This window comes from Haliotis rubra, unplaced genomic scaffold (assembly GCF_003918875.1).
Source record: "Haliotis rubra isolate DU_JTF1 unplaced genomic scaffold, ASM391887v1 Scf1017, whole genome shotgun sequence".
NCBI lineage: Eukaryota > Metazoa > Mollusca > Gastropoda > Lepetellida > Haliotidae > Haliotis > Haliotis rubra.
The window spans coordinates 1,723-15,006 of NW_025764912.1; the positions used below are offsets into that span (position 1 = coordinate 1,723).

The following is a 13,284-nucleotide window of genomic DNA, read 5'->3' on the forward strand; positions in this document are numbered from 1 at the left end:
GTCATGAAACGAATTATCGATAAATGATATATTATTAAAATAAAATATAGTCAAGGAAAAGAATAAGGGAACACAATTCAGGGACGGATACAGTTTTTGAGAAGGTGGGGTGGGGAGGTGATGTGGAGGTGGTGCACACCTATTGAGAAGGGTGTGGGTGTATTGTGCGTGTGGGGGTGCACACTTAACTTTCACGAGAGCTCTAAATGGTCATTTAATATAGCCTACTTTCAGGACAAAAGGGGATGCGCACCCCTGCATACCCCACACCCTCCCCGGATCCGCCTATGCACGTGAAAGTACAAGTGTTCCCTTTATTTATTTCCAGAATTTCACACGCAGTGCAATACATACCTTGCCTTGTAGCATAGCTACCATTATGAAATAAAGCCCGGGCTTACACAAGATTCTTTTGCTAAAAAGGTTGGGCAAGCCCTCAATACTATCTAATTTTAAAGCTTTGTAACCCATCGGGCGTACACGAAACTACTGTACTTTCATGTGTTCCCTTTATTCGTTTCTTAAGAGTATATTAAAACGTGAATGTTCACCACAAACACCCTACCAACACTATTGCCGGATCTGTCACAACTTCAGCAATACAGCAATTAATTTACCCCTTCCGGGTTCCTTTAATCCAGTAAATATATTGCCAATAACAGTCCAGTAAAACCAGCCATCAACAGCTGCTGTTCTCATACGCATTCTGGTTATGATCCGTCATCCCACTGTATGTAGACAGGTTGACCCCGGCATCAATCCACTATACACTATAATGTACTGAATGTGTTCTAACACAAGCAGGGGGCGGTGGGGTAGCCTAATGGTTAAAGCGTTGGCTCGTCACACCGAAGACCCGGGTTCGAATCCCCACATGGGTACAGTGTGTGAAGCCCATTTCTGGTGTCCCCCGCCGTGATGTTGCTGGAATATTGCTAAAAGCGGCGTAAAGCCAAACTCAGTCAGGCAGTAAGTCTAACACAAGCACGTGCATGCACGACGGTTGCCATCAAGGTGACGTGTGCGTATGAATCCAGACACCATGCAAGGGACCAAACACTAACGTCACTCACCTGCATTTCAAACACAAGATACTTTTAATGTTCCTGTTGATGGGACATTTACTCTTTTTTTTGGTTGACATTTACAGCTGATACGATCAATGCCCCTCATGTGAATAACTTTTACAATGTAATAATATTAATACAAAGACATTCATATATATAATTTTCTTGAATACATGTATACTATTATTTTTGCAACATATATATATTTACAAACACATACATATACAAAGTTAATAACATGAGGGGGAATATATTGCGCATCGACCTATTTAGTACGTGAATATATCGCATACATACATACATACCAAGTTCCCCCTCTCCGATCCCACTTAACATAAAGTGGATATAAACACGATACATACCTGCGTTGCTCAGTTGGCAGAAGTTAAGAGATTTGTCGCCATGGCATATAGGAGGATCAGAACTCACGAGAACACGCACTAGTCGCTTTTCAGTTTAACAGTCAAGTCACCCATGAATATGGCCATATCATATAGAGTAATCAAGGCCAATTACTGAAATCGTCATTAGGCAAAGATGCATTACGGCGTCTCGGTTGATATCATTACCAGGTAGTCAGGTGACATTAAGGTAATTACTGCGTTACCTATCTATACCACAACCAGACCAAACCCCAAGGGCTACTTAGCACGGTGTTGAAGCCGGAAGATAATTAATTAAACCCGGTTTGGGAGTGAGTGAGTGATACAGGGCTAAAATCGTCACACATATTTGTATGGACAGATATATCAGAGACGGGTAATGTATGTAATTTGCTTCTTTACCGGGTATGACACGTTATTAGATTTATCAAATAGGGATTTTGATATGATCTCATAATAAGCCTTGCTTTAAATGTGTACAGCCGTACCCTACCATTATTTGTATTGCGAATAGGGAGACACGTTTCAGTATATAAGGGAAGCGTTTTCTTGTTTTACGATATTGTGACCTATGTATAAGCCATTGCTATTTATTGGAAGAACGAAACATATGTTGATACGACGCTATGTGAGTATAATCGGGGATGCTTACCACATTGTTGGAGTATAACGGAACATACAAACAATGTGGAAAGCCATTCAAAGGTTAATACGATAGCAAAGTAATTAACTGCGGCCAGTTGGCATGCCCCAGTGCTAGGAATACCTTGATCGCAGGCCTCCAGGTAAAACTTGTATTTACACAGAAAAGGTGTGTTTCCATGGTAACCATGAAACAGGTAGGTGCCTGCCAGGAACTTGTGGCTTGCGATCTGTGAGAGCGTGGAGGTCGACCGAGAGAGAGAGAGAGCGTGCGGGCGGGCGAGAGGCGGTGTGGCAGGAAAAGAAGCCATGAGTGGCTATGGAGTTCGTTTGTATAACACCGTCTCCCGATCCAGTGTTAATGAATTGTTGGGGTGCTTGGATATGTTTTGGTGACGAGGGCAGAGGTCTATGAGCAGTTTTCATGGAGCGTCGGAGGTGGCGGGGTGCTGAATGGAAAATATGTCGCCCTAACCTCTTCCAAAGTCAAACTTACTCTTTTGGCGGAGCGTTGAATATGTAAGTTTATAATAACCAGATGCGTTATAAATAACCTTGTAAAGTTTGACTGTACATACATATATGAACAATTTACATGTACTTGGCGAGTGAACAGCCGTGCCTTAATTCACAGTACAAATGTCATTGTGTTAATCATCTCCAAATCGGCTCTACAGGAGTCCTGCGTTTCAGTGAAGTTTTAAGGTATCGTTTTTGCCTTTAGCCTGTTATCAGTGGCGATGTGGCCAGTGATCTTAAACACGCTTATACCTACCACGTGTATTATAGTGCTAAATCCGTTAATGCAACAGGCGGTTAGAGCTTGTGCTTATCAGTGTTGCAACACACCTGTCGGCAAAATGCCCGTATGTACAGGTGATTTGTAATGCATTAAGTGTCAACATTGTTGAAACTGGCATATAGCTGTCCAGAAAACACTTCTACATTTAAGGTCACAACACACGTACATGACTGTTTTAATTGATACCAACTGGGTGTTTCACTACGTGTGATGTGAGTTTTGAGTGAACTCCAAGTGACAGAACAGGGAAATAAGGATGGTGATTTATCATTTGGTTGGGGAGGCTGGGAATATCCTCAGTGGGTCTTCCAGTATAGTGACACCACAGACACAGAGGTATCAACACCTGCGCGTGCAATTCCTCGTGACACAAATACAAACGGACGGAAAGACAGACATCCAGACAGACTGTCACATGATAATCAAGAACTGATACACGCGGATAATCATTAGGATAATAAGAGTGAGTGAGTGAGTGAGTGAGTGAGTTGAGTTTTACGCAGCACTCAGCAATATTCCAGCTATATGGCGGCGGTCTGTAAATAATCGAGTCAGGACCAGACAATCCAGTGATCAACAGCATGAGCATCGATCTGCGCAATTGGGAACCGATGACATGTGTCAACCAAATCAGCGAGCCTGACCACCCGATCCCGTTAGTCGCCTCTTACGACATGCAGAGTCGCCGTTTGTGGCAAGCATGGGTTGCTGAAGACCTATTCTACCCCGGATCTTCACGGGTCAGGATAATAAGAGTATGCGTGGCATCATGCAAAGCCTGGATAAGGACACACAATGTAGCATATGCACTGCAAATTGTCTAAAAAGAAATAAAATCAAATAAAATCCATTCATCACATATGACACAGGGATAAAATCGGCATCTACGTACGAAGGAAGAACATTTTATAAAGTTTCTGGCGTCTGTAAAATACCGGTATATATATTATCAAAATAATAGTAATCTTTATATCACACAAGACGATGTGTTGGGCCATTGCATATCGTATGTGAATAGCTCTGCTATAACACGTCATTTATATCACACAAGACGATGTGTTGGGCCATTGCATATTGTATGTGAATAACCCTACTATAACACGTCATTTATATCCCACAAGACGATGTGTTGGGCCATTGCATATTGTATGTGAATAACCCTACTATAACACGTCATTTATATCCCACAAGACGATGTGTTGGGCCATTGCATATTGTATGTGAATAACCCTTCCATAACACGTCATTTATATCACACAAGACGATGTGTTGGGCCATTGCATATTGTATGTGAATAACCCTACTACAAGACGTCATCTATATCCCACAAGACGATGTGTTGGGCCATTGCATATTGTATGTGAATAACCCTTCCATAACACGTCATTTATATCACACAAGACGATGTGTTGGGCCATTGCATATTGTATGTGAATAACCCTTCCATAACACGTCATTTATATCACACAAGACGATGTGTTGGGCCATTGCATACCCTACTACAACACGCCATCAAAGTCACGCGAGACGATGAGATGAATTTAGCTACGGGCACGCGAACACTATCATTTGGGACAATAGGTTGGACCATCGCTCATGAATGTGTCCTAAAATGAAAACCACACGGACCCACAACAATGCAATGGTGTGTGACTTGGGCAGTTGTGTGTATTGTATGATGATAATGCGATGGTGTATGACTTGGGCAGTTGTGTGTATTATATGATGATAATGCAATGGTGTATGACTTGGGCAGTTGTGTGTATTATATGAAGATAATGCAATGGTGTATGACTTGGGCAGTTGTGTGTATTATATGATGATAATGCAATGGTGTATGACTTGGGCAGTTGTGTGTATTATATGATGATAATGCAATGGTGTATGACTTGGGCAGTTGTGTGTATTATATGATGATAGGCAGTCACATATCCTCAAAATGTCAATGAATCGGATTGAAACGATGACAAAATTACATCAATATCCAAATTATTGTTACAAGGGAAATGTAACAGTTGGCATGTATTGGTATTGTCGTCATGCTTCTATGGACTTTAAAAGGCTGATAATTCAATTACAGACACGATTCAATATGAGCTGCTCAGTAGAGACTGGTCTATGTGTGACAACAGACTCGCCTGCACTTACTAAACAACTCATTTATAGTCTTCATTATTCTCAGCGTGTAACTGATATGATATCTAATTTGAGCAATACTGTTACTAATCAATTACAGCCAATATGAAGCTCCCATGAAAGCAGAACTACCAGAATATATGAATATGGGAATACAATTCCAATATACTATATGCATTTTATGGACAGCTGCTTCATATACAATCCGCTGTTACATAAACCGTCTTGGGTATATAAGCGATGACCGTTAGACTCAGGATTACTGTTTGCATCAACCGATAAGCGAATGCAGTTTCCTTTTCCGGTCCACATTTGCTGTTCTAATTGTGCAACAACTTTTCATTAATTTTACAGACGTGTTGATGATGCTGAGGTCGGAACTGACGTCGCTGATGATTCGAGCTCATCATCTTCTCCGCAAACAGCCGACATTCAAGGCGGAAGAAGTACCGTTGTTGTATCGCGAACCAGGGGTGCTAACCGGATATCGTCTGCCCGGAATGAAACTGGTATCCTACGTCATCAGCGTCCTACAGTTGAACAACGAGGTCGTCAATATATGGACACATCTCATCGGCTTCGTGGTTGTTGTCTTCAAGATCCACTTTCTGCTGGAGGAATTTGGAGCAAACGATTCTAGGATTTTCCCGGTCATCGGTTTCGGAGTCTGTTGTCTTCTTTATACATTTTTCAGCGTGATCGCTCATACTGTTCACTCTATTTCACCACTCGTCCATTACACGTCCTTCCAAGTTGATTATGCTGGTATAGCACTTTATGCCTTCGGGGGATCACTCTCCGTGTTTTATACGAGTACAGACAGTGAGACGAAGACCCAGTTGCAGTCGTGGTTTCTTCCAGTAAACTTCACCCTCTCTTGGTTTTGCTTTTTGTGTTGCTGTATTGCGAAGCTGAAATATCGCAGACCATATCCTATCAGTAGAAAGTTATGGCAGGTTATCCCTTATGGCGTCCACTCGCTCCTCACAATGGGCCTCGTCTTCCGCAGAGCTGTCAAATGTTTCTCGGACAACTGTAACGATCCGGGGTTGAGTATGCATAGAACTGCCGTCATTCTCGCCATTATTGCAGCCTTGACCTTTTCAAGCCATCTTCCGGAGAAAGTGTGGCCAGGTCTGTTTGATTTAATTGGTCAAGGACATCAGGTGTTCCACGTTGTCAGCATCTTGCTAACTCTCAAACAGTTTGATGCCGCTCGCTGGGACATTTTGCATTCCAATATTGACTTTTCTAATGACGTCCGACCTAAGTTATCCACAGTACTGGGCGTGATAGCTGGTTTGTGTGCGTGCTGTGTCTTCACCATTCTTGCCCTGAGGCCGTATGTCAGGAAGGTTGTTCAAGGTGGTGACATTTTAGAAGAAACGAAACGAGTCAATTAGTTTGTATAAACTATTTTGTATGTTTTACAGATTGATATCAATATATTTTGTCATACGTGGTTGGCATAAACGATTTTTGTATCAGCAAAGGTTTGTTAATATTTTCTCAGCACACTAGGTACTGCAAAACACTTGCGGTGCAAGGGTTGGAAGTTTTGGTGGAGGCAACTGTGAGCATGAACGATGAACTTGAGAAGGTGAAGCAACATCTTACTAGAAGGTGTGTTCGTGGTTTTACGCCGCGTTGAAAGATATTTCAGTAATACGACGCGAGGAACCTGCGTATAGCTTACGATGCATCATGTTGGTCACTACCTTTGTCTTCTAGCTTTGATAAGCCTTGGCATATAAAGATGTAAGTTGTACCAACACATGTCTGGATATCTTTCAGCAATGATTTAGGGATGCCTTCAAGAATTGTCTCATTGGATTCTAGCGATGATGAAAATAATACAAAATACTATTTTAGAGGTAGAACGAAATCTTGTTTGATATCAACTAACTAGAACCTCTGTGAATTGGAAACTGTTGCCCGTGACTGATTTAATATATAAACAATATATATATGATACATTTTGTTCCGCCAATACATATTGTTGACGAACACATACACCCCAGTAAATATCTTCTGAAAAATACCTTAGTAGATCTGTTGTCAAGACTCTCTGTAAGTATGTTCCACGATGTGAATTTCTAATCTAAGACCGAAGGGATTTCCTGCAATAAACACAACTAAATACTGAAGGTGTGCAGAGGAAATTGCTGTTCACTGGAAAATCGCATCTGTATTGAAACATCATGTCACAAGCGAATATGGAGATATTCCATCTCTATCCTTCACACTATGTTACATATGCAATACTTTCCAAAGCAGCGTTCTAACCCAAACTGATTCACGGACACACTTCATAAAAGAGAACACGGGCCTTTACCAGTCAGAGGAAGGTGGTGTTCTTAGCTTTGGAAGCTCCGCGGCTGTTTCATAAACTCCTATTTGTATTCGTGTCTAAATACGATCTCGTCTCTTGTTAGAAAATATACGGAGATTATCGTATTTCCTATGTTGAGAGCCTGTGTTTATTAAGATTTCCCCCCGCTATATCTGAATATAAAACAAAGTCAAGTGAATGTTTGTTGAAGAATGAACTCGCGCGTTCACAATGGAAGCCTCCAATAATCGAATATTGAACAGAAACCAACAGTTTCCAACTGAGGTTCACCCTCCAGTGGTTTGATTGTTCTGCAGCAGATGGTCATGTTTGTCATAATCGATTAGGCTCGTCTGCAGCCGTACGCAGAAAAGCATATTTCCCGAGACGAGGAACTATGTTGTACACATTCTATTGGAGGATGTTATTTTGAATGCACGTGATCGCAAAGAAACACACCCTCGTGACACTTGAGAAATTGAAAAATAAAAACCCTCCAGTGTTCTAGCAAATTGGGTTGACATGTTTCATATATTCCACATGCAATAATATTTACAAAACAATCTCATACCCTCTCATAATGGAGGGTGGAGCCACGTTCCTCAACACGATCTCAGCATCAAGACGGTCGCTTCTTCCATATATCAACATAACCTTCCAATAGTCGCAGTGCTAAGACTGCATTGTGGAATTAGCAAAAGAAAATGCTAAAAGATTTTGGCACCTTCTACTGTGTTATAGTGCAAATATTTCACTAATATTTCACACACAAAAGAATAATAACTATGATATTTGAAACTTATATGAATTCACAAAGGTACCTATAATGTGATTCTCCTTACACAAATGAGAGTATAACAACTGTTAGAAATGGAAATTAGTTATCAACACTAAAACAAAAACACTTATCAAAAACAAACTTTCATTTTTCAGTGTTACAAAAAGAGTAAACAGATACTATTTATTGGCTCACCCATCGAATATGTCAATCATCATACATATCTTGGAATTCATTTTACAAACAATAGTTCCTTCCAAACCTCTATAAAAGTCCTTTGTGAATCTGCCACTTAGGCAATGCATTTGATACTGCGTAAAAGTCGTATCTTGAGAATATCAATGAAATGCCAATTATACCTCTTTCATGCTATGGCTAAGCCAGTTCCAGTTTACAAAAATGTAAAGTAAAGGAATCTGTTCATGTTTGCAAATTACGCCTTAAGAGAAGTACGTCGCTATACATTTTACCTCTATCACATGTCGCATGGTATGCTTTGGGGCTAAAGTCCTTTCTGGCAAAGTACAAAAGCTGTGGAGAATCCAAATGAAGTCTGTATAAACAGAAGTGATAAAAATGGAGTAAATGTGTGGAGGTCATTTCAATGACACTGACTCTAGTTTAAACCAGTTGAGGGAGCGTTCATTACATATGGCAAGGGGGTGAGGGGGTGATGATGATTTTTATGGAGAAGCATGTACAATGTGAAAGACTCCCACCTAAAGTTTATGTACAAAACCAATGACTCCACCCCTAGTGCATGTGTACAAAACTAATTTTGATCAGATTTTGATCGGGGATTTGGTACCTTTTCGCTAAAACTACTGTTTTTGATCAGGGACATGTTTGCTCGCAATGTTTGCGACACGATCAAGTGATATTTAGGTGATGGCGAGGTGATAGTAGCTGGTCCTTTGAGAACTATGTACTTGGGGTCGCTCTGAAGGATTAACCCTTCTGGGTGGTGAAGGATGAACTTTTCTGGCTGGCTGAGGCCCCCCTGAAGGATTAACTCTTCTGGCAGGCTAAGGTCCCTCTGTGAGATTAACCTCTCCTGGTGGCCTACCTTGTGGTCGTGATTCCAATGAAAGATTAACGCTTAATCGCGACTGTTATTCAGGTAAAGCATTCATGCCATCTCGTGGCCGTGCTGTACGTGAAGGAATGACCCAACCTGGAGGCAGAGATTTCTTTGAAAGAATAATCCAGCACGGCACCAAAAGTGTGTGTGAGGGATTAACCCCAATCTGGTGTCAGGATTAATCCTACCTGGTGGCAGAGGTTTCCTTCCAGGATTAACCCTACCTCGTGGCAGAATTTTCCTTACTGGATTAATGCTACCTGGTGGCAGAGGTATCCTTGCTAGACAAACCCTACCTGGGGGCAGGGCCTTCTTGGATTATAACCCCCACCTGGTGGCAGAGTTTTCCTTCAGGACTAACCCCACCTGGTGGCAGAGTTTTCCTTTCAGGACTAACCCCACCTGGTGGCTGAGTTTACCTTACAAGATTACCCCGACCTGGTGGTAGAGTTTTCCTTACAGGATTACCCCACCTGGTGGCAGAGTTTTCCTTACAGGATTACCCCACCTGGTGGCAGAGTTTTCCTTACAGGATTACCCCACCTGGTGGCAGAGTTTTCCTTACAGGATTACCCCACCCACCTGGTGGCAGAGGTTTTCCTTACAGGATTACCCCACTTGGTGGCAGAGTTTTCCTTACAGAATTACCCCACCTGGTGGCAGAGGTTTCCTTGTTAGACTAACCCCACCTGGTGGCAGAGTTTTCCTTACAGGATTACCCCACCTGGTGGCAGAGGTTTCCTTGTTAGACTAACCCCACCTGGTGGCAGAGTTTTCCTTACAGGACTAACCCCACCTGGTGGCAGAGTTTTCCTTACCGGATTACCCTACCTGGTGGCAGAGGTTTCCTTACAGGATTACCCCACCTGGTGGCAGAGGTTTCCTTCAGGACTAACCCCACCTGGTGGCAGAGGTTTCCTTCCAGGACTAACCCCACCTGGTGGCAGAGTTTTCCTTACAGAATTACCCCTACCTGGTGGCAGAGTTTTCCTTACAGAATTACCCCTACCTCGTGGCAGAGTTTTCCTTCAGGACTAACCCCACCTGGTGGCAGAGTTTTGCTTACAGGATTACCCCCACCTGGTAGCAGAGTTTTCCTTACAGGATTACCCCACCTGGTGGCAGAGGTTTCCTTCAGGACTAACCCCACCTGGTGGCAGAGGTTTCCTTCCAGGACTAACCCCACCTGGTGGCAGAGGTTTCCTTACAGGATTACCCCAACCTGGTGGCAGAGGTATCCTTTAGGACTAACCCCACCTGGTGGCAGAGGTTTCCTTACAGGATTACCCCACCTGGTGGCAGAGGTATCCTTCAGGACTAACCCCACCTAGTGGCAGAGGTTTCCTTCCAGGACTAACCCCACCTGGTGGCAGAGGTTTCCTTCCAGGATTACCCCTTCCTGGTTGCAGAGTTTTCCTTACAGAATTACCCCTACCTCGTGGCAGAGTTTTCCTTCAGGACTAACCCCACCTGGTGGCAGAGTTTTGCTTGCAGGATTACCCCCACCTGGTAGCAGAGTTTTCCTTACAGGATTACCCCACCTGGTGGCAGAGGTTTCCTTCAGGACTAACCCCACCTGGTGGCAGATTTTTCCTTACAGGATTATCCTTACCTGGTTGCAGAGTTTTCCTTACAGGATTACCCCTACCTGGTGGCAGAGGTTTCTGTGAAGGATAAATAACAAGTGGTTCATGTGAAGAATCAACACCATCGAAGGTGATGTTTAAATGAGGATTCAAGATCGAAAATATCAACTACTTTTTCATCGCTCGATAAAGTATTCACCAGTGTATATCGAAGGGAATGACACACAGATTATCAAAATAAAAATGCTGCAGCCAGTCGAAGATGTAGAAGTTGTTAAGCAGCTTTTCAAATTAAACAATAAGTTCACCCAGAAATTTTCACGCGAAAGAAATCAGTTTAAAACTAAAATAATAACGAAGATATGTTATACTGTTAACGGTTTATAAATCCATACAAATTACTGCAAAGTGATTAGAATGGTAGCACACATCCAAATGGAAGTACGAAATTCATCGGCAATATAAAACACCATAGCAATGGTGAGAGGAATATGTTATGTGATAATAATATTCACATATCAGCAACACTTGTCCATGTCTATGAATATGTTATCATGAAACATAGACCAGACTTACTGCAGGCTGGCATTCTTTATGGCATAACATTTACACTTATATGAAGTCCAGTTACCTTTATCTGTTAGTAGGTATCAAGACACCAGTTCATCTCAGGCACTATTTAAGCAATATCGCGAGAATGAGTCATATCTACAGAACGGAACAACATGCTAGGTATTTGCACATAGTAAATATACAATTACTTCATTGCTTCAGCCCAGTTCACCAACATCAATATACCGGCTGATTCACGCTTTGTGTGGCTAACTGAAATTAAATATTTTCATGTGAAATTTAAGCAGTGATCAGTCGCAACTTGCTCTTAGTCGAGCGACCGTGTATGTTCAGGGGATAATTCACCTTATTTACCTGCAGGTGTCAATCATCCCGCATCTAATGGCATACAGTTACAGAAGTTTAAGAATATCATGCACGTGTATTCACGAATCGTTAACAGAAACAAAACAGAAAACATAGAAAATATTGACACTTAATGATCTCTTTGAAATGGTCAATTTTCCACATGTTCTATAAGCAACGGAGAATGTTTTTGGATTAGACATTATTCAGTACTAGAAAGATGATACCAGTTATCAAAATATGACAATTATTATATTTCCCCCATTTTTAAACAGAAAGAGGCAGATGCATTGGAAACAAACATTGCATTTCTGTCACACTATTCACTTGGCCTTCAGTATTAGACAGAATATTATGTTGCCCATTTTCTCTATGGGATTTGGAGAACCCCACATCCAAACATAGCTACATGAAAATACCTTCCGACTTCAGCGGCTTATCCTTACCCGGAAGATTGGGGAGTGCAAAAGTTTCATTTCGTCATGCACTGAAATACAATAACAATGTAATCTTCTTGCATACACTACAAGTAAATACCAAGTGTCAGAACAAATAAACCTGCTTCATTAATTATCATAAACCAACACTCATTATTTACACACACACCTAACTTCGGTCAAATTATTTTCGCTACGGGGCTGTACACTGTGCTGTTTCCATACAGTCAACCGAACGTCTATACACTATTCACTTTTGTTAAAACTGTTTGTAATGCAGCGTTTTGTTGTCAAAGAAGTCAGAGGGTGCATATGCATACAGGCAAGTAATAACAGATTGTACTCTTATGGGGCTTCAAACCGGCACTTTATAATACATCAGCTGATAGGCTAGCCTACCACTCCCATCGTTACCGGGGGAGTTGTGTGTTAACCCTTGCGTGAAGCTTAATGGACATTAGTTGAAATATCGTATGTCATATGAAGGATTCACTACAATATACGATTTAACCTATCAACTTCGATGTCGGCATTCATGTGTGTGTGTGGGGTGGGGTGGGGGAGGAGGAGAAGAGAGAGGCGGTGTGTGTGTGTGTGTGTGTGTGTGTGTGTGTGTGTGTGTGTGTGTGTGTGTGTGTGTGTGTGTGTGTGTGTGTGTGTGTGTGTGTGTGTGTGTGTGTGTAGTCTAGTGGTTAAAGCGTTGGCTCGTCACGCCGAAGATCCGGGTTCGAATCCCCGCATGGGTACAACGTGTGAAGCCCATTTCTGGTGTCCCCCGCCGTGATGTTGCTGGAATATTGCTAAAAGCGGCGTAAAACCAAACTCAGTCAGTCAGTCAGTCATGTACAGGGCAAGGATTCACATTAAACAATACTTCATAAGCCATCACGCGACCTTGGTATCATGATGACACTCACGGTTTACCTTTTCTTGTTTGACCCTGGAACTAACATCTTAAATATCTATTTAACCACGTCCCGTGCATACTGAAACCGGCATTTAAGTCATTAATTTTACGTCTGGCTTGCACTTTATGATACCATAAGTATCAAAATACACAGAATGTTAAACATTTTTGCATTGGTAGAATATATCAGCAAACAGGTAGCTATGGCTGGGACG

At 42.0% G+C, this 13,284-nt stretch overlaps 1 protein-coding gene across 1 annotated transcript; it reads left to right on the forward strand.

Annotated features, from left to right (window-relative positions):
- The first annotated feature begins 2,320 nt into the window (after positions 1-2,320).
- LOC124269771 (membrane progestin receptor beta-like) lies at positions 2,321-6,522 on the forward strand. Its single transcript, XM_046704812.1, has 2 exons — positions 2,321-2,611; positions 5,385-6,522. Exon 2 carries the CDS (start codon positions 5,393-5,395, stop codon positions 6,431-6,433), a length of 1,041 nt encoding a protein of 346 aa, XP_046560768.1. The 5' UTR covers positions 2,321-2,611; positions 5,385-5,392; the 3' UTR covers positions 6,434-6,522.
- The last annotated feature ends 6,762 nt before the right edge of the window (positions 6,523-13,284 follow it).

What these genes read in the sequence shown, in the direction of transcription:
- LOC124269771 (XM_046704812.1), top strand. Translation starts at nt 5,393, where the DNA reads ATGATGCTGAGGTCGGAACTGACGTCGCTGATGATTCGAGCTCATCAT.